General features: G+C 31.5%; 1 protein-coding gene across 2 annotated transcripts in view; it reads right to left on the bottom strand.

Moving 5' to 3' along the window:
* The window catches only part of LOC145248134 (uncharacterized), a 30,207-nt gene that overhangs the window by 3,533 nt on the left and 4,264 nt on the right, over nt 1-22,410 (bottom strand). For both annotated transcript variants that reach the window (XM_080109988.1, XM_080110068.1), the window contains exons 2-5: nt 18,152-18,269; nt 11,818-11,922; nt 9,240-9,363; nt 6,525-6,769 (exon numbers count right to left, since the gene is read on the bottom strand). In XM_080109988.1, the coding sequence (XP_079966114.1) occupies nt 6,525-6,769; nt 9,240-9,363; nt 11,818-11,922; nt 18,152-18,268 (591 nt within the window). In that variant the 5' untranslated portion in view covers nt 18,269. The remainder of the gene's footprint in view (nt 1-6,524; nt 6,770-9,239; nt 9,364-11,817; nt 11,923-18,151; nt 18,270-22,410) is intronic.

Below are 22,410 nucleotides of genomic sequence, written 5' to 3'. Positions count from 1 at the left end.
TACTATTACATAAAAGGACTTTGTGTGTGTGTGTTTGTTCCCTATGAACTCGAAAACGGTTGGGTCGATTTTTATGAAATTTCACACAAAGATACTTTATGTGCCTGGAAGTGTTCTTCGATAAGTTTTGTATTGGAATGACTTCGATAAGTATCGATAATCGATGATGAAATAAGGAACAGGCGATTTTGACAAAAGTTAATGCCTTACACGGCCTAACATCACAAGTGCATTTGAGAAGTTTTATTACCACACAAGTCTATAAAATCAACTGTAGATTCTTTTATAAGACAGGGGCACATTCAAAATGAATGTTTCTTTTTAGAGCACAACTGAATCATGATACTTGACTTTTGTATGCTTAACTTTAATTCAAGTGATCGTATAAAATAATTTTATAAAATTAACAGTTGGTTCTTTGATAAAACAGAGGTGTGTTTGAAATGAATTCCCATGATTTTTTTTTTTCATAGTGGTGAAGACTTTGTGTATAACAAACCACACTTTTTGGTACAAGTGCTAATCTCAGTCAGTGCAATGGCTACAATGGACGCCAGGTTTTACATCAAAGTTTTCCTTCTCCTAGTTGAAGGTCTTAATAAAAACTAAAGCTGCATCAATCCAAGTGGTTTTAAACGCACCTCCAGATACTAACCTGAAAACTTCTATGTCCCAGCACAATACATATAGCACTTTATGTTCCAAAATGATCACCCTTTCGATACTGGTCAGGTTCTTTGTTGCTGAACTGCTGTGCCAACTTAATTATGCTGTGTGTGTGTATATATATATATATCTCAGCTGGTATGCCATTAGGGTCAGTGGCTTTATTATTCTTGAGGTTGTTAACTGCACGGCTAACTTCATGGATAGTTGGTATTACATCCAGTTCTTGAATTACAGGAAGGTCAGGAAGATGGTCAAGAAAAGTAGGGTCGATAGGGTTCTGCCTGTTCAGTAAGTCTTGGTAGTGTTCAGCCCACCGATTGAGTATGGCAGTCTTCTCAGTATAGAGTATGGAGCCATCAGCACTACGGACTGGGCAGAGGCTATTGTTCTTTGGCCCATAGGCTGTCTTAAGGGACTTATAAAATTGATGTTGGTCCCCCATATCAGCTAAACCTTGGATCTCAGTTGCAAGATTGGTCCACCATTCATTTTGCATTCTTCGGGTTTCCTGTTGGACTTTTGACCGAAGCTCGGCTAGCTTGGCACGTGATGCTGGAGTTGGATTTGCAGTCACTGCTTGCTGTTGCCGATTTTTTTTTTCAATTAGTTGATGAATTCCATCAGACTGTTCGTCAAACCAGTCTCTATGTTTTCTTCTTGAGAATCCCAAAATGTCCTTGGCAGTATTGAGGAGGACTTCACAGATGCTTTCTCATTTTTCAGTTAAGAAAGCTGTTGTTATGGGATCTGCTGCAGGAGTTGGTAAGGTAAGACATTCAGCCAGTTCGTTTTGTAGAGCAGCTCGTGTTGTAATATTCCTGGGTGTCCTGAAGGCTTTCCATAATGGATCTATGGCTCACGTCTCCAGTTCAGGACTAAAATCTGAGCCCTTCCTGGTAGAATCGGGTGTGAAGCAGGGATGCGTCATTGCGCCCATCTTGTTTAATCTTTTTCTTGCTGCGGTTTCCAATGTTGCCAAACAGCAAATCCATCCTGCTGATGGGATCCGCCTCTCATACCGGCTGGATGGCAACCTCTTCAATCTGCGTCGCCTCCATGCCAGATCACGTGTGACAGAAGAAGCAATCCATGAATTGCAATACGCTGACGACACAGCTCTGGTGAGCTCATCTGAAGAGGGTCTTCAGTGCACCATCAACACTATCTCCAACATTTACTCCCGAGCTGGTCTAGCCATCAACATCAACAAAACAGAAGGCACTTGTGAACACTGTCAGGAACCACCAATGTTCACAATCAACCAACAGCCACTGAAAAACACTCAAGAGTTTACTTATCTTGGCTCAGTGCTCACTGACTCCTGTGACCTAACAAGTGAGGTCCAACGGCGCATTGGTCTGGCTGCTGCAGCCTTTGGTAGACTCTTGCACAGAGTTTTTATGAACCGTAACCTCACCACCACCACCAAGGTTTCTGTCTATAGAGCAATCTGTCTCTCCATCCTCTTGTATGGCAGCGAGTCATGGGTGCCTTATAGACGCCACCTGAAAAAGCTAGAAGCATTTCATACCAACTTCTTACAGCGTATACTAGGTTTAAAATGGTGGCACAGGGTGCCACACAATGAGATACGCAGGCGCACTCAAATGGACCCACTTGAAATAATTCTAACTAATAGACAACTTAGGTGGCTTGGTCACACCATCCGGATGCCAGCAGAAAGGCTCCCACGCAAGGTCCTCTACGGGGAACTTGCAGAGGGCAGACGCAACCCTGGGGGTCCACGTAAACGTTTCAAGGACCAACTTAAAACATCATTGAAAAAGTGTGGCATAGAATCCAACGCCATTGAACATGCTGCTGCTGATCGGAGAAAATGGCGAAACATCTGCCAAGAGGGCTTGGAAACTTTCACCTCCACCTATAACGACCGAGCAGAGCGAAGAAGACACCAAAGACACGCGGCGCAGCGGGCAGACGGCATCTTCCCTTGTGCTGCCTGCGGCCGTGTATGCAATTCACGAATTGGACTCCACAGTCACCAGCGAGTCCATCAGGCGTAATCTATCTGGGACTGTTAGGCATGGTGCAACGTCATCGTCGTCAGCGACGGACTACTGAAGAGAGAAGAGATATATATATATATATATAAGTAATGAAATCAAAAGGATGTAGTGTTTACCTGATATACGCATTCTCTCTAAAGAATTATTTTCGCCTTTTGAATTACCTTGAGAGAATCTTCATGCAAGCTGAAATATTATCCACAGTTTGTTTTTATATTTTTACATATTCAACATTTTTTCACTTGTTTTTTTTGCCAATTTATGACTATAATAAATTGTGATTTCACTTAATGTGATAACCAGCAAATTCTAACATTGCTACAAATATAATTTGCTGATGTCTTTCTGTCTTCTAATGAGAAGAATAGCGAGAATAGTATTCTTTGAAACTCCACGGAATAAGGACTTTGTAAATTGTTTTTTGGAGTATTCAGTCGAACAATAAATTTTGATTGTAAATTTTAACTTACAGTTTTAATTTATATATATATATATATATACACACATACACACGCACGCGCTAGAGATATTTAATTACTCATTTTATTAAAATACTAGCAGAGAGCATCAGACCTTGCTGGGTCGTAAAATACACTAATTCCTGCAAATTTCATATTTATTATTACAGAGCCAATTTTCTATTGAATCTTATATTGTACCTAAAATATAGTACTGATTTCAAAAGTTAAAAAAAAAAATGACTTGGGTGTCATTAACTAGAATCGATACCAAAACATTTAGCGCTCCAGCTGCATTTCTTACCTATGTAGTTATCGATAAATATCGGTGAATATCCTATATAGGTGAGAAAGATTAAATGAATTGAATCCAGGCATGCACAGAAAGAAGTAAAAAATATGTTAGCAGAAATGATGTCAAATAAAAAATTTTGCATGGATATAAAAATGTTCTGCTTACTAAACCACTTCCTGTTTTGTTAAAATTGGCATAAAATAAAATATGTAAGTTTTGTATACATGTTTAGTTTTTAAGATATCTTTTACAAAAATAAGTGATACTTGATAATTTTTTGCATAAAAATAAAAATGTTATTTTTTTTCACTGTTTTTAGTATTATAAAAAGTCTGTTATTCTGTATCTCAAGAAAATCTGATAAAGTGCAATAATAATCCTCAATCTCTCACTGTTCAACTCTAAACTAAAAGATGAAATTTATATGGTTTTTTAAATTTATAAAACTAAAAATAAATTCTATTTACTATATCAAAAGATTAACTTAATAATCAAAACAAATCAACTTTCAATTTTCTTTGTCAAATAGTGTAACAAATATTTAAATTTTTGTCGTCTATAAGTTTCAAATGCATGAAGCAGTTCTATTGTTTTTTTTCTTGAAGTGTTTGTTCCATGTAGAAACTGATCGTAATCTGTGCCACAACAATAGTGAGGCATATGTGAATTTCAAAGTTAATTAAAGAAATTATAAATAAATTCGATTTTTAAACACAAAATTTTTAGTTTCAGTTCGCAAGAATATAAAATGGCAGACTTATTTGTTTAAGAGGAAGAACTCGTCCTAGAAACAGTCTTGCTGTATTAATATTAACAAAAGAAATGTAATAATTTGGTAATCTTTTAATGAAACTAATGAATGTTCCTTTCCCTAAAGTTTTTTTTTCTTATGTATTTTAATCAGACAAAATACATGCTAAGAAATATTCTTCAAATTTGGGATTGAGTTATGTTTGAAGAAAAAAAAGATTCTGATTGAATTGTTCTAATTAGTAACCCATCTTTTACTTTCTATCACTTTTACCTTCTCTTACTATGTTATTTGACATCCACCTCCCATTCTTATACTATACAGCATATATTACTCTTGTTTCCATCACTCTTCCTCTTCCTGTTTATTAACAGTCAAAAGATAATATAAAGAAAAAGAAAGAATAAAATCATTGGAATTATCCATTTTAAACAAAGAGAATACCTCCACATGCAATAATTCTATTTACTCTATAGTTGGAGAGGAAAAGAGAGATAGCAGAAAGAGGCTAATTTTGAGTTTTGTCTTTTTATTTTTTTGTAATGTTTAATTTGCTATGCAAACTCACTATTTTTTTTCGAGATTCAAACAATTTAACCCAAGCTCAATGGATGACCCACCTGTTTAAATAAATTTGTATAGCTTATATATTAGCTTGTATATTTGTATAAGCTTTGTCAACAGCTTATTAACTTTAATATTTTAGTAATATTTTTACAAAATAAAATTTTCATTTTTAATTTTGATAACTTAACACATTTTAATATTTTAGTTTTTTTTAACATGAACTCTGTAGCTTAAATGCTTTCATTTGTGCTCTGTGAACAACTTGTCGTAAGAAAGAATAAGACTATTGAATTGCAGTACTAAACCTAAAGCAGGTTTAATAAACTTCCTCTGAGGAAGGAAATTTCATAGGAATATGAAATTCACAAGTGTTCCTCTTGTATATCTGTTAGAGGAGATGATAATATTAGATTTTACAACTCTTGCAAAGAGGTGTCAAAGTTCCTCTACATTCAGCACCTAGTATTCTCAAATCGGTCAACCGTTTGGTATTCATAAATTGATCACGTATCAGTCATAGTCAGCTAACATACTTCCTAACTTCCAACGTGGCTGTTACCAAAAGTGGTGACAAGGCAAATTAGTTCCTTCGCTTTTGTCTCTCACGCCTTTATCTCCACTGTGCATGTACTCTTTTTTTTTATTTTGTTTTTCTGATTGTTCTTTTTTATTTAATAATCATTGAAAAGTTTTCTTTGTGTCTTATTTTAATTAAGAATTATTGAAATTAGTTTTTTTTTATTTTTAAAGAATTATCAGAATCACTTTTTTTTAAAAGAATTATTGGAAACATTTTTTAAAATCTTTTTCAACTATTCTGGGAATATTATGTATTGAATACATTTTTTTTTATGATGCTTGATATTTTGATTTTAATAATTTCATTTTGTTGTTTTGATTTCAATAATTTCATTTTGTTGTTTTGATTTCAATAACTTTATTTTTATACTTTCATAAACATATATTTATTATATAAATTTAAATAAAAAATTTTTTTAAATTAAAAAAAAACAAACATTTTTATAATTTCATAAATGTTATAAAATTTAAAACAAAATAAAAACTTTTTTTTTTTTTTAAATTTTGTTATTAAAAATGCAAATAAAGACTAATTGTGTTACTTTTATCTGTATAATTTTGTTAATTTTTATTTTATACTAGCGGGGGTGCCCAGTGTTGCCTGTGTGTTTGGAGGTGGAAAAAAGAAGGGGAAAAAAGTTTTGGTAGGTAGGTAGGCTCGAACCTGAAGCCCTGAGGCAAAGGTGGAAAAGAAAGTGTGAAAACGATTAAAAACTTAAATGACGGGTGCATGAATTTAATGAAATCAAACAGTTTAACTGCAGTTATTAATCAACAATGTTTTTTATATTACCTCAATGAAGAGCTAAGTGATTAATATGAACTGAAAACTTGGATGTGCCAGGTTTGAATCCAGTTTATTTAACAAAAACACTTTTATCAAACCTATACCTGACCTTGTACCTAACCTTTAAAAAGTGAGTAAATAATATCTCTTCCACATTACCATGAAACACTATATTCTTTTTCCTTCTTTCTCCTCTACTGGCCTCAGTACTTATAATAACATATGAACCGTGTAATTTTTTTCTTTTTCTAATTTAACTGATTCTTGGACGCATTCTCCTCTGAGGGTTCATAAAAAATCTGATCAGAAATTTATAAATATTAAAAAGAAAAGAAAAAAAAGGAGAAATTTTTCTGAAAGACATTTTAAAAGCTTTTGGATGTGAACTTACATCTAATGAATTTCTCTCTTTCAGTGGGGAACAAGGCTGTGATTTCGGCGCAGAAAGTCCATCTTTACAATGCAAAGGAACAGCCGATAACATAGAAGGAAGTGGAGGTGGTGGTGGGGGTAAAGGAGGCAGTGGAGGTGGTGTTGGAATATTGTTCGAGCGAAGGGCTCGACGAACCAATGGACTTTGATTTTCTTTGTTGTTTTTGCAAATAAGTCGTTTTGAAAACCGAGTTTTTTTGGCATCTGCAAGAAAGAAAGTTAAAGTAATGTTTCAGTCTAGAATGTCTCAACATACAAAAAAAATTATCAGCTTTTATTATAATGGATAGGAATTTTATTTATTTTTTATTATTCAACAAAACAAGGTATGTTGTGACTGAAGCATCAGAGGTTACTGTAATAGGAGTTAGATTTATAGAGTAGCAACCTGAGTGGGGAGTTGGGCAGGAAGATCTTTGTTTAGATTTAAATTTCTGCATGTTAGTACTGTCAAGGAAACAGGAAGGAAATTCCAAAGGAAAGAAGCTGTCAACATAGAAAATATTCTGGCATCTAGGGACCTTTATAATAAAAGGGTGAGATTTTAGCAGTTAATCAGGTGGCTCAGCAGGGGGTGGGGGTGTATTTAGGGAATACAAATACAGTAAGTTCATCCGAGCACATCTCATGGAAGTATTTCTAAAACAAGTACAAGGATGCAACTCTGTGGTGATGCAAAAGAGGCTGGATCGTGTGGGATCTATTTGGTTAAAAATTTTCTTTTTGCATCCTGTCCAAAAGGGAGAGGCTGGTGGTTGGTTCACCAGCTCATATGTGGCAACATGCACAGGCGGATGGTACATACTGGCAGGTTTGAGAAGTTTTCTAGACTAATAGAGGAAGCCTACCTTCTTTACAGCAACCATGGCAACATCTTCTATGTACTTATTCCAGTTCATGTTACTTAGAATGTTTGGCTGAGGAGTTTAAACATTGGATCCTTGAAAAGGGTGCTATCAGCCAAGACAATGGTTGGAAAGGTTTCTTGTTAAAAGAAAGGAGTTCCGTTTTGGTAACATTACATGTGACCATCCATTTTGATGCCATTCTATTACAGATTGAGGGTCATTTTCTAAGGATTCAAGCATTGCTTTTAATATGTGTGGACATTCAATTTGTGTTCATGCCGAGAATTGAATATAAGGTCATCAGCAACTGCGTCCACTTTAAATGTGATTACATTGGTGAAGATTGTTTACAAAGATTAGGAATAATATAGGTCCAGTCCAAGTATTAACCCCTTGGACATCCCCACATTGACATAATGTTAATTAGATGCATGGCCATGTAAAGATCTGGAACTTTTTTTAGCTAAGAAATATCTGATTATATTAAATAATCATCTAGTTATACCATGCGAATTGATTTTCCTGAGAAGACCTTCTTACCAGACTTTATCAAATGCTTTGGAAATATTGAACACTACCACCCTAGCCTCACCTGCCTTATCCAGTGTGTGGTGTATGCATTCAGAGATGACCATTAGGATATTTACAGCAGTACAGGATGGCATCAATCCATACAGTTAGTCAGAGAAAAGGGTGCTACTATAGCATGATCCCTACTCTCATTTTCTGTTCCTACTCCAATATAGGTGATTCAAAAAAAAACAAAAAACAACAGAATGAGAAAAAAAAAAAAACAAATAATGTAATATTCCCCTTCTAAGTTGACTCGACCATTTTCGCATATAAAACATTAACCTTTAAAATGTGGAGAAACATAACTAAACACGCATATCCTCCCAAGATGTTGTTATGTTATGAGAGTTTTATTCTGGAGTGGTACACAGTGAGGAAACAGCAACACAATATCTCCAACATGGTCTCCTGGTTGAGGAAAATTCTTGCCACCAGTGTAATGGGCCAGTGATTTTAACTAATAAGAGGGTCCATGATTTTGAAGAAAAAGTGAAGAGTTCCACAGAATCTACTCCAGTCGCACTTCGATGAACACTGTTGAACTGTTTTGAAAGGAGATCAAGGCCACTTTATAGCAATCTTAAGCAACAGTAAGCAAGTTTTTGTTAATATTTTTTTTACTAAATTTGTGCTTCAATTTTGTAATATTGATGACCAAAGTTAATTCTGATTGTTTAAAGTTTGTTTTATGGATTTTTCAGCATATTTTATAGAATAGAATAAAATAGTTTCAAGTATGTTTTTTCCTTTGGTAAGAATCGCCTTAGACCCCCAAAATAAGGTAGGAGTCACATTATAGTAGAACTTTAAGTAGGAATTATGCTATAGTAGCACTGAGAAAAGTTTGATAAACTATTGCTAAATTGATTAATTTAAAGATTTTAACAGAGTGAGAGGAGACTTGTTGAACAATAATTTAGTAGCTCATTTCTTTCATCAGAGTTCTTGAAAAGAGGCAATTTTCCAGCTACTGGTTAGTAATGGCAATTTTATTAATGGTAATTTTAAAATACTAAATATTAAGGGTTTTTTTTTATAATAATAAGTTGCCATAATATAAAATTATATTTATTGTAGTAACTGATGATTTTATAGGCAGAACAATTAGAAAGTCTTTATTTATAGGAATTGACAAAATAGCTCACTTATTTTGTTAAATAGAAATCAGTAAAACTTAGAAAGTTTATGACAAGATGAAAAAAATGAAGATTAGATTACAGACAATTAAATATCAAAAGAATAAATGAGTTTACCTTGTGAATAGTTAAATGCCTTGCACATGTTTGATTTTAATTCTTGCAGCTTTTCTTGGCATTCATCTTCATTTACAGAGCAAGGGAGGTAATCAGACATACCAATTGCAGACATAAATCTTGACTGAAACATACAAAAGTAAATGCTTTTTGACAAGCATACTGCCATAAAAAACACCATATATATTTTTTTTTAAATAGTACAATTTTTAGCAGAAGAAAATTCAATAGTCATTAACTGTTACTATGTCTCTACATTTCCATAAAGCTACAAGTAATATTTGTAATTGTACTGATGCCCTTATTTATTTGTCTCCACACTAGGGAAAAGTTGATTTGTTTTTTATTGAAGGAAATAGCCAACTCCCTAAAAAGGGGCACTTTGGATGGGACAAAAATAAAAATTAGACAAGTTGAGAAGAATTATTCTTCCAATTACTGAGGATAGAACAGATAGTACACTTTCAATTATTTATTTGTGAAAAAAATATAATATACACTTTAACAAATTAGGTAGGAGGCCATAAAAATCACTTTATCTATCCTACACTTAATGAGAATCATTGCAGTCACCACAATACTAGTTACTTTACTAAAATTAAGCTTAGTGATGAAAATATAATTTTATTTATGAATATATATTCATTGGAAGTGCGACAATAAAAAAAAAGATTAATCTCGTCACTCTTTCTAATGAAGAGATCGACCATTATTTTCCGTTTTGTTTAGGACCGAAAATAAGCAGGTTGATCTCTAAGCAGAAGTGGGATTCAAGTAGAAGGAAATTAAATAGAGATGGAGTTTAGAAGTGAATTGTGTCCTTCCAAGATGAATTTAATTTGAGGATGTCATAGTTAAAATAAGAATGGGGCTCGAATGCCAAGTAGAATGTAGCAGAATAGTCTGATAATTCGTCAGGAATTGATTTTGTTCTTACATAGTCATCATATAATGTCTGATCACCATTGAATTAAGTAGATTGACAAAGAAGATTAAGTCAAAATCATTTCTGTTGTATAAAATAAATATTTCGTTTTTCTTTACGACCAAAGACTTATTTTGAAATTACATTAAAAATATTAGTTCTTATTTAGAATTCAAGCGAATTAAAAAAAAAATTACAGAAAAATCTTTGTCATAAGACCAAAATTTCATATTCTGAAGATCACGTAACTTGATCAAATAGTTTTACTTTTATAAAGAAAATCATTTTTAAACGATTTGCAGCAATTAATGTGAAATCAGAAGCATTACAAAGCTGATCTTGCAAGTTGGAAATATTGTGGATATTTGCTCGTTTTTTTTTCAACATGGCGACACGAGAGTCCCTTTTTGTTTGCTCATAAAATTTGATTTTAGTAAAAAATAAAACTATTTGATCAATTTACATGATTTTTCGAATATACCATCTTCGTTACATGACAGATATGCACATTATAAAGATTTTTCTGTATCTTTCTTTTTTAATTATGTTGAATCTGAATAAGAGCCAAAATATTAACTTGTGTCAGACAGGGCTGATGATAATGTAGGATATTTTGAGCAACAAACACCTGATTTCAGGATGAGTAATATGTCACATCCTCAACCATGCTAAGCATCTCGTTTATAAAAATAAGAATTGAAGATAAGCAAGTAGACAATACTAGAATGTGCAAAAGCAAGACAAATTTGGTTTGGACAACCTCAGACAATAATTTCCTTTTTACCCTGAAACTTAAACTGAAGACATCTGCCTACAAAATCATTAAAGATATACATAGTAATTGTAATTAGTAAATGTATGAAGAAATTCTATAAAGACCAAAAAATCTAATCAAAATTTTTTTATATATTTATAAAGCTGTGTTGAGTTTCTTACCTTGTTTCCAATAACATAACTAAACTTGACTGACTTTTATCGACATTCATTCAGGATGCGTTGAGCTAACTCTTCCCATAGAACACACAGCATCGCAAATGAATGAAGATCATGCATGATGGTTCACAGTGGCCAAGATAGTTATAAGAAGTTAGTCCCGGGGCCAGCAGCAAACACTGTAAACCTGTGGACCGGAAGTAGGTTTGTCGTTGACTTTGATACTGTGTAACAACATCTTCAGCTGGCGTCCTGAGCATCTTCACTAATCTTGGAGTGGCTCTGAAGCTATTGCTTCATGAATAAACATTCCTGTGTTGCAGCATGCAGCATGGTTGAACCAACAAAGTCCCCTCTTTAGTAGCACTTGGTAAAAAAGGGATGACCTTGCATTGCATCCACATTTTCATATTGGAGACAAAATGGTGTCTATTTGTGTTGGAACAAAGATATATTCCAAAATCACGTGGGTTTGGCTAGTAACTTTTCTATTTGGCTAGTAAACAAAAATATTTAGTTGTCAAAGGTCAACTAAAGATAAATTCGTCCATAGAGCCCTGTTATAACGATTTAGAAAAATTAAAATTAAATTTTTTTTTTTCAAGTATAACTCAATCCCAAAATCCAGGAATATTTTAACATGTATTTTGTGTGATTAAAATATATAGGAAAAAAAACCTTAAAGAGACAAACATTTAGCATAGTAACATATATACACACCTTCAAAAAAGAAACACTTGAAGAACTTTCATATTCATCTTTTTTCTTTTGTTTTAGAATTGTGGTATACTTGGACGGATTCTTTTCAATATATTCCATCAGTTCCTGAAAGTAATGAAACATTAGAATTAAAATTTCTCTATACACAACTTTAGTAGCAAAACTGTGAAGGAGGATAAAATTCAATAACTGACAATAGTAATCATCTTTCTATTTACACAATGTTTTTACACATACAGGATATAAGAATTCCCTGATCATTTGAAAAAAAAAAAAAAAAGCAACAACAAATCCTAAATTACAAAGAATCAAGTGTAATGACAATGTAAACTGTTCTGAACATTAAACTCTACAAGAATTTTTATTGATAAAATTATGACAAACTTAATTTCATATATATGTAATACTGCTTTAAAGAGGATAAGAATTGAAATCAAAAAGAAAATAAGTTAGAAATATTTTTATTTTTAACTAGCTTTGCTCGCTCATAAAATACACCTAAACATATTTTTATTCATGCAGATTTTGTATTTATTATCACAGAACCAATTCTCTATTGAATATTATATTGTGCCTAATATATAGTAGAGATTTTAAAAGTTAAAAAAGATGATTTAGGTGTCATTAGTTAGAATTGAAACTAAAGCATTTAACGCTCTAGACACATTCCCTGCTGTTTGAGCTATCGACAGATAAGATTTAAAATTAAACAATTCGAAGAAATCAATTGAATTTGCACATGTGCAAAAGTAATAGAAATATGTCAGCAAGTTAGAAATGGACATTTTGCATTTCAACTTGTCAACATATTTCTGTACATATTTATCCATCCAAACAAAGATTTTACTTATTATAAACAATTCTTAGTGCATGATTACTATTTCCTATCAATTTTCGTATTATGCAACCAGTAGTTTAAGAGATATGATAATTCAGCCCCCCCCCTCACACACACTGAAAATATTTTGTTTATTTTTAATTTTTATAGCTGCATTAACTTGGGAAGATAAAAACAATTGACTTGAATTATTTAATTATTTTTGTATACAAAAAAAAAGAAATTTGGAAATTTGCACTTGTATTTTTCCTTGATACATACAAATCCTATATATATTTCTTTTCTTTTTATTTATTTATCAATAGGGGTACCCAGTGTTGACCGGGTGTGGTGGGGTGTGTGTGGGGGGATTAAGTCAAAACAAAATGGAAAATAAAGAATAAACGAACATAATAACCTTGTTTAAATATAACTTTTTTTTAAATCGGAAAAACAAAAACAGTGAACGTAATGCAAAATAAATAAGCGAACGAAAAAGAAATGGCATAAATGTTTAAATGTTAAAACTTCTTAAAAAATCAGAAAAACAAAAACAAACAAAAAACAATGACGGTGATGGAAAAAAAAAAATGCCATATTTCCTTGTTTCAATATTAAAACTTTAAAAATTGAAGAAAAGTATATCTTTAGCATTACAAGTTGATTTTTTCTTTTTAGATAATTGTTATTTTATCAACTTGCATGAAAAGAGCTATGTAAAAGATACTTAAAACCGTTTGAATTAGTTCAAAAGTGATGAGAATTTTAAGTGCCAAAATTTAGGCTTTTCCGTGGACATTTTTCTTTAGAAAAAGTGGGCTGAATTACGGACCTCAACATTTCAAGAAACCTAACCCCGAAAAACTATACGCAAACACACGTACCAAGATAGACACCAGCAATAACATAAGAAATGACATTGCTTAATATCCGTAAAGCTACTTGTTTGCAGAAAATTTAAATGTGATATTCGTTTTCAGCATACCTGAAAACCTTCAGAGATAGTCATTTTAAAAAAAAATGTTAAGGTGGAAACAAGGAAAATATTTACAAAATGCATCACAATGAAATTCTTTATCGAACCGCCTTATTATTATTATTATAATTTAGATATCCTTAGTTAAAAAAAAAAACGGGTTTGTCTTACAGATTTGAAAACATGGTCTTGACAATGAGTCAAAATAAATTCAAGTTTCACAGTATATTTTATTTAATTGTTAAGTGAAAGTACAGAATAGTTAACAAAACACCCTTCCTTTCCCATGTTAAGAATGGGTTTCTAAATAATAACATTATTTCAGCATGGTAGCATAAGTGCACAAGTACCTTTTATTTATTATATATTTGTTTTTTTTTAACACGAAAAAACAAACGCATGTACTTAGTACATCTTGTTGTTTTTTTAACGCTTGTAATACATGTGTACTACAAGCGTTAAAAACAACAAAATAGTATTGTTTGGAAATCAAATTTGAAAAGCTTAATTTTTTTAAATTGACAAACCTAGAATAAAAAAAATGAAACTTTTTTTTCTGCTTTTGTTTTGAAAGCAGAAAAAACAGTTTTTTATTTTTAAGAGAATACAAACTCGTTAATACGCTGATAACGATGGTTAGCGCATAGCTAATCATCGCTATGATCGTTTCCCTTTAAGCGATTTGAATTTCTATAAAAGATAACATTTTAAAGAAATTTCAAATATTTACATATACATGAAAATAACTCTGAAACTATTATCTATATGAAAATGGATGATATATACCTATTTATCTTATCAATTTTGAAATATTCTATGTCAACTTTGCTCGGTCATAACTTTGCTTCCTGTGGTCGTAAAAATCAAAATCAAACACCAGTAGAGATGGACTTCTTTGTTTATATAGCCTGTAAAATTTCAGCCATATCCAATTAAATTTAACCCCGCACATATGTATCCAAGCGTAACGTATAAAATATAAACATTGAAAAAACTGTTTCCCTTTTTGCTGTTGTAATTTTTTTACCGTTTTTCCATTTTTAACTTGGAGCATAAAAATATTGAAAGCATAAAAGAAAAATCAATTAACATTATTGGAATGCTTATTTTATTCTCTTTAAAAGAATTACATTGATGAAAAAATTGACCAACAAATAAAAAAGATATGACTTGTTGAAGCACATTATGTAATATTGCCAATGTCCACAAAAATACAGCATATGCTTGTAATGCTAATATCTTGGCTCGAACATGCAATCTTAAAATAATGATGTTGCCACTATGGCCGCTACTCTATGATCGTGTGAGCAAAGTTATGTCATTTTTTTTATATTTAAACTAATTCAAAAAAGAATGTTTTTTGCACATGCGTGTTTGGCTAAATTCTTATGAAGGAATGATGTTTTGCTACAGTTTTCTATTTTTAAGAGAATAAAAACTCGTTAATATGCTGATAGTGATGGTTAGCGCATAGCTAACCATATCGCTGTCATTTCCCTTTAAGCGATTTGAATTTCTATAAAAGATAACATTTTAAAGATATTTCCACACAAGTAATAATCGCAAACAACTATTTCTATAAGAAATAATTGATTGTTTTTTTTTTTTTAATTTTCACATATTATTTGACCAAGATGGTACCGGCTTTGACCCGGTCTGATGCCACTGAGAAAAGTTTTAAGCAGATATACAAACATACATACATACATACATTTAGAGAGACAGGTGAGATTTCTATTATAGAAGCTTAAGCTTTACTATGTATTGAACATTCAAAATAAATACTAGAAAATATTCCTAATTGTCTGTCCTAACTACTATTAGGTTATTATACTTACAAAGTTCAGTAGGTACCTCCAACATGCGCCACAGTTTTACCCCCCCCATATGTAACACGATATAATTGTAATTTAATTTAATATCATCTTTTTTTTTACCATTTAATAGAAAAAGCTTCAAATAAACTGCTAATATTTTTTAAAAAATTTTTACAGCATCAAAAATAATGAAAATGCGAGACAAAAATCGTGTTTACATTATCGACGCTTTAAAACAACGTTCCTATGTAGTGCCCTTTTTTAAGCCTTTCACGCACCCATGTTTTAAAAATCTAATAAAAATCAAATAATAATCAGATTTTCCTGAAATTTTCGATATTCAATCATTATTAAATAAATTTACATATTAAAAGTAGGTTTCGTTAAATATATTAGCAGAAATATATTTTTTTTAGGTGTTCTACCCCTCCCCATATTTCATGGTTCGAAAACTAAGCAAAATAAATGTGGGTTGATAAAAGTTTCAACATTTTTTAAAGCTGAAAAGATCAAATAATTAAAAAATAGTCATTTTTATATATATATATATATATATATATATATATATATATATATATATATATATATATATAAAATCCTGTTTTTTTATTTCACTTACCTTAAAGTTGTAAATAAAATTGGACATAAATTCAATATTATGTTAAAAAAAACAAAAAAAAAACATTTTCTGGATAATTTTTTTTCTCAGTAATATAATTATTCGAATTACAACAACAAAAAAAAACAATTCTAAAAAATAATTTTTTTTAAAAAAGCTTTAAATGATATTAAATTCAAATATTACGCGATATGAAGTTTAAATGGATTTTTTTAATAACAAGTTTCCAATAATAAAAAATATATTCATATAAAAGAATATAAGACTATTGAGATAATAAAAATTGTAAATCCAAAATCAACCTTAAAAAAATTCATTTTGATTTTATTATTTAAATTGATAGAGGGTGGTCCTTATGTTTGGCGCTTTTTTTCAAAAATGTACGGAGACTTGTAAAGAATATTATTTTTAAATACATGTGTCAACAGAATACGTTAAAATTAATTTAATTTTATTAACTCTAGTCTGTGTAGTTCGTTAATAAAAATGTATTTGTTTTACAAAAGGTAAGTTTTATATTATTTTTTATCCATAGCAAAAAAAACATTACTCCATTAATAATTATAACGTGAACGCTTATCCATAGAAATTAACACAAACGCACAAAATGATGACATCACTATTAAAATGTGTACTACTAACATTTTACTCATCGCCGTGGAGGTACCTTTATTAAATGATTTTAATTCTACAGCAACAATACTGATAAGTTCAGAAATCAAAAATCAGACCAGCAAAGCCTCTGCCACTTTTGAGGACAGCTTGTTCACTGTCAGTCTGAGGTATGATTCTATGTAGTTTGCATCATTTGTTTTTTCAATCTTTGAGAAGGGGTTAGTTTATTGCCAATTGCCTGTTATATCGATATGCACTTGAATGTTTTGCTACGTACATAATTCTACAGCAACAATTTTAAAAGTTAAAGTAACAACGGTTTTGTTCAAATCTAATCTATAAAGCATTTTTTATCAGTTTACTATGTAATTTATAATCTATCCATTGATCACTTATATGCTCCAAAACTATTAGATAGAGTTGCACCAAATATAGCATAAAGCCTCCTCAAAATGCTAGGTGTGTCATGAGAGAGGAGTCCTATTATTGCATGCTATCTTTGCCATATGACTGATTTGAGTGAATGCATGCCCTATTTAGCAGAGGGAAAAACTATTCTGTATTTTCAGCACTCCAATTAACTCATTCCTATCAGCTGCTATTAAGCAGCTGATAGGAATGAGTTAATTGGATGATATCTTGTGATTTGGCTCCAATGCCTTTCAAAGTGTAAAATATTTTAAAATTAATCTGTAGTTTTTCTAATTTGAAAAATTATTGATTTTTTTCATCCTGTCTGAATAATATGGTATATACTAATTTAGACTAATTCCGGACAATTTATCACCTTTTGTGAGAGAGGATTGAATGTACAAATTCTTATTTTTACTCAAAAATGTCTTTTTTTTTAAGGTAATTAATGATTAGAAAATTTGAAAAATATTTGAAACTGAAAATTAATGAACAAAAGTTTCCATTTTTCTTTGGTCGATAAATTTATTTCAGATGGTAACATGCTAAATAAACCAATGAAAAAGGATTGCATTATTCATTCCTTTTTTTTTTTAATTGCCTTCAATGAAAAGTTTTTTATAGACAAGATCAGTTTTAATTCTGAAACATTTCTCTTTAATAATTTTGTAAAAAATGGTTATGCATTTTTTAATAAAATTAACCGTGAAAGTTAAAACAATAACATCATTTCTTTTTTAAAGTAATTAAGTTACTTCAACTTTTAAAGATTTAGTATTCAAATCCCTACATTTTTTTCCTTCTTAAAATGATTTTAACGTTGCTTATTCGGGATAACTAATTGCACATAATTTTTACTTTCAATTCAAAGTTTTTTTTTTGTTTTTTAAGTATTTAACTTATTTCAACTTTTAAAGATTTAATCAAATCCCTACATTTTTTTCGTCTAAAAATGACTTTACCGTCTGTCATTCTGAACAACTAATTGCACATAAATTTTACTTTCGGTTCATATCTGAAAAAATGAATACAAATCACAGTTTTATAAAACTATGAATTGAAAAATAAAAATAAGTTACATTAAGAGCTTTGTATGTTTCCTCAGATGCTTGCGTCTCAAATTCTTCCTCCGACATCAGTGAACTATATTTCTGCTGTAGCTTTGAAGGATCATCAAACTCATCATAAGTTTCCATTCTGAAAAAAAAAAAAAAAAAAAAAAAGAAAGTGATCTAACATATTATTTTGTCGGATTTTCAAAGTTGAACCCAAATAGCATTTAAGCTGACAAATCAAATTTTGCTTCTGAATAGCCAATTTTCATTGGTTATTGCTGTATTATGTTATTGGCAATATAATAATTTACTTACCTTCTAATTTATTTAAAAATTACTTGACAACTGCTAATATGAAACATTTTTTAAAAATCACCTAAAAATCAAAATCAGCAAGGATAATTATCAATGTTAAATTGAATAATATAACAGAAGTTGTCTATGTTAAGCTTAAAAATATGCAAACAAATAACAATTAAAACCTAAAATGACTGGGCAACACCAAATAAATGCAGTTTGTTATTTATAATTTGGTAAATTTAATAGATCAACTTACAATAAAGTACAAAAAAGTAACATTTTTACTTAGTCATGTTTTACTTAGTCATGTGTGGTTTAATGTTTTATATAAGTATTTTTCAATTTAATTTTCTTAGGATGATGTAATAGTAAAAGAAATCCTAAATAAGTAACTATGATCTGGTTTGATTTCTCTAATTTATGGCTGATCAAACCTTTTTTAGAACTGATACACAATATTCATTGTTTATTTATTTTTTATTTTGATAGCCATGTGTAATACTCATCTGGTTAGTAACAACAGAAGTTATTTGAACTTACTCCATCCACTCCTAATTCTTGCTAACATACCAAATATATTTTCGCCACACCTGAATTCTCATCCATTCTCTTAGATTTCTTATACACAAACTGATTATCACATCTCAACTGATCTGTAATTCCTTGCATTTCTTAGGTATCCAATGCTTACAAGTACTACAAAAAATGAAGTTGCACTCAACTCCCTTTCCACAAACTTAGGCTTTCCAATGCTACAACCACTGATCATCACTTGGCAACATTCATTTTCAGACTTTTACTTTCCGTAACATTCCTTCAAATCTTTAACTTAATAAGAAGGTCTTCCATTGTTTCATTGGCAAATACTAAATCATCAGTATATTGCATCTCTTCAGGACAATCTGTACAGAACTCTCAAGGCAACGCTTTTAAGACACAATTTTTTCTCTGATAAATCCTCAAGTAAATCCAAATAATAAATTTTTGTTCATAATTAAATGAGTCTTCATGCGTTTTTCTGTTTTATGGCATATCAACTCTTTGGGTAATTTAACACTGAAACTTAATACTGATTGTAACTGATTAAAGATGCTTGGTATTTTACTTGTAGCTAAAGGGAAGTAACTCATACCCTTTTCTTTAAAAGTATTAGCTATGATTCAAAATGAAAAAAATAAAGATCACATGTTTAAACAAAACATGTATTAAGCTTGTGCCGGAATTCTTTATTTTTCTCTTTATAAGTTGATCCATTGCCATTTCACATCTGCTTTCTCTGACTGGCAACACAAAATCAACTGACATCTCCAATTTCTAAAGACATTGAGAGAAAACATTGTAGCTAATCAATGATTACTTGATAAACCAATCTGAATTTTTGAGATGAGGATTGATTATACACCTTACAGCTGAATTTTACTAAGTACTTTATCCACTATGCCATATCCGTAAAGAGCCGTGGATAAAGTATGTGGTAAAATTTAGTTGTAAAGTTACACTCTTCAGAAGGTTGAAGGTTCGATTCTCAGTGCAGGTGACGCTCAAAATACAATTGCGAATGACTTAGGACTTCTACCCAGTCATGGCTGACAAAATGAGAGCATGCTATCTCATAAATTAAATAAAGTGTTCTGTTAGAAATTTCTGAGTTCGACAGAAAGATTCCAGAAGTCGACAAGGTATATTTAAGAAGGTCTGAGGTTAAATCAACCGAAGTGTTGTGAAAATAACACTCAAGATGAAAACAATAGTCCAATGAATTCAAATAATACGAACAATCAGAATGTGTTAGCATGCTGCAAATACACCAGCTAATTTTCAGCATCAGCAACCAACTTCAGTTTTCCTGTTGTCATCGCTCCACTTTACTGCAAGTTGAAAAGTAAAACTAATGATTTCTTATCTTTTAGAACCGTTTCTTCGCAGGCTAAAGATGAACCCAGTTCTACAAAGAATTATCTTGACAGGTGTTTGCACTCCATCAAAGACTTTATGTTGACATGATAATGCTTGTAACAACTAATGACGATTAGACATGGAAATTAGACAATATGAAATAATTACAGGAACCCAAATAAACTGTGACATGACTGTTGTATTACACACTTGAAAGGGTGTATTTCTTAATGAACCCTTTGATTGGACTGTAAAACCTTGCAAGAAACTATAGAAATCTTTCATTAATGGAAAGGGCAAAGAGATGTGCTTTGCACATCCAATCACCTTATATTATATTTCAATGCTTCCAGTCCAGTATATCACTCTACTTATATTAAAACAGGTCCTTTCCAAGTTCTTGTGACTTGACAAGGTGCCAAAAGGTACATTGATGAACTTTGAAGTTTTTATTGGTGAAAGAAAGCCTCTCTGATACTCAGTTGTGTCCTGAAACATGCTCTATCATTAGATGGTAAAAAGAATCATACAAGATAAGATCAACAAGGAATGGTGGGAGGGGGCCTGCTCAACCTTGTTGTGAAACATCAACAATGACAAGGCATCACTGACCTCACTGATAATATGAAAAACTCTTAAAAGTCAATAACAAACTCTATACAGCTGGTAAAGTTATGACACCTAGTTGTATTCGGTGTAGTAAATGGGATGAGACTATTGACCACACCTTTCACTGTGATAACATTCCCATATTGTGTAACTTAGTTGATTGAAATGAATGGCGCTCATCTTGGGGAGGCTCCATGTTTTGACAAGTTTCTGGGCTTGACCTTTATTCCTGATCTGAAATGGAACACATCAAATCCGTTGCCAAGGCCACTGGAAAAATGGTGGGATCCTTCTATCGATCCAGTAGATATCTACCTGCTGATGCAATTCTCTACTTATATAAGAGCCAGGTACATCCAAGGATGGAGTATTGTTGCCACATCTGGGTAGGAGCTGCTAGAAATGTCTTATCCTGCCTTGACAGAGTTCAAAATAGACTTTGTAGCCTAGTGGGTGATGCGTTTTTCTCTTCCTTGCAACCTCTTTCTCACAGAAGAGACGTTGCCAGCCTGTCTCTGCTTTATCGTTATTTTCATGGAAAGTGCTCGTCTGAGCTCCAATCTATGATCCTCCCTCGCCAAACCTTCATGAGAAACACTTGTCTATCTAAAAACACTATCAATAATTTCCCCCATTCTTTATCTCTGCCTAAACCTAAATGTAGATTCCATGAAAAAAGCTTCTTTCTTAGAATTGCATATCTGTGGAACTCTCTTCCGTTTACCTGCTTTCCAGCTGACTACAATATGGTCATCTTCAAGTCCAATGTAAACAAGTTCTTGATGGGCCGTTCCCCTTAATTAATCCAATTTACCAAATTTACATTTCTAACGATTACTATGATATTGTCTTTTTGACTACTGTACACTCTTTAATCCTTATCCTCGAGTAGCGTCTGGGCTTTGATAACTTTGTGCAAAAAAAAAAAAAAAAATGAAAAGAAAGCTAGCATGCTAAATCGATGACTCTTTGTCCTGGAAGTGGCTTTTTGTTAGTTGCGATTTGACTTTGGCAATGAATAAGTAGACACACTGTGCTTCTATACTAACCAACCATTATGAGAAGCATGATATAGTCAATGCAACAGAAAGGATTTTATGGGGATGAGACTATAATCTTTCTACAGTTTGTTTGCATTTTCTAACATCATTTGAAAATGAGAATTAAGGTGGAGAAACTCTATTCTGGTAAAATTTAGCGAAAGATAAAAGGATGAGAAGTTCACAACTGCTGAGTGACAGGTTTTCAGTAATATTTAGATGTTGGTTAAACAAGGATTTTGTGATTCACAAACAAATAGCGCTTCTTTTTTTCTTTCTTTTTTTATAACTGTAATGGAAAAGTTTAGATTTCTTTAATTGGCTTAGCTAGAATATGTATGATCCCTAGCTTCCATCTTTAAATTTACCTCTCTCCTTTTTTACCGTTTGTTTGTTTGGTTTCATAATTCTCTTCTCTTTCCTCCATTTAGATGGCAG

This window comes from Euprymna scolopes, chromosome 1 (genome assembly GCF_053919585.1).
Source record: "Euprymna scolopes isolate OS-2025 chromosome 1, ASM5391958v1, whole genome shotgun sequence".
In the NCBI taxonomy this organism is placed as follows: Eukaryota; Metazoa; Mollusca; class Cephalopoda; order Sepiida; family Sepiolidae; genus Euprymna; species Euprymna scolopes.
The sequence above is the reverse complement of the archived record's forward strand: the minus strand, read 5'-3'. Positions and strand labels throughout refer to the sequence as shown.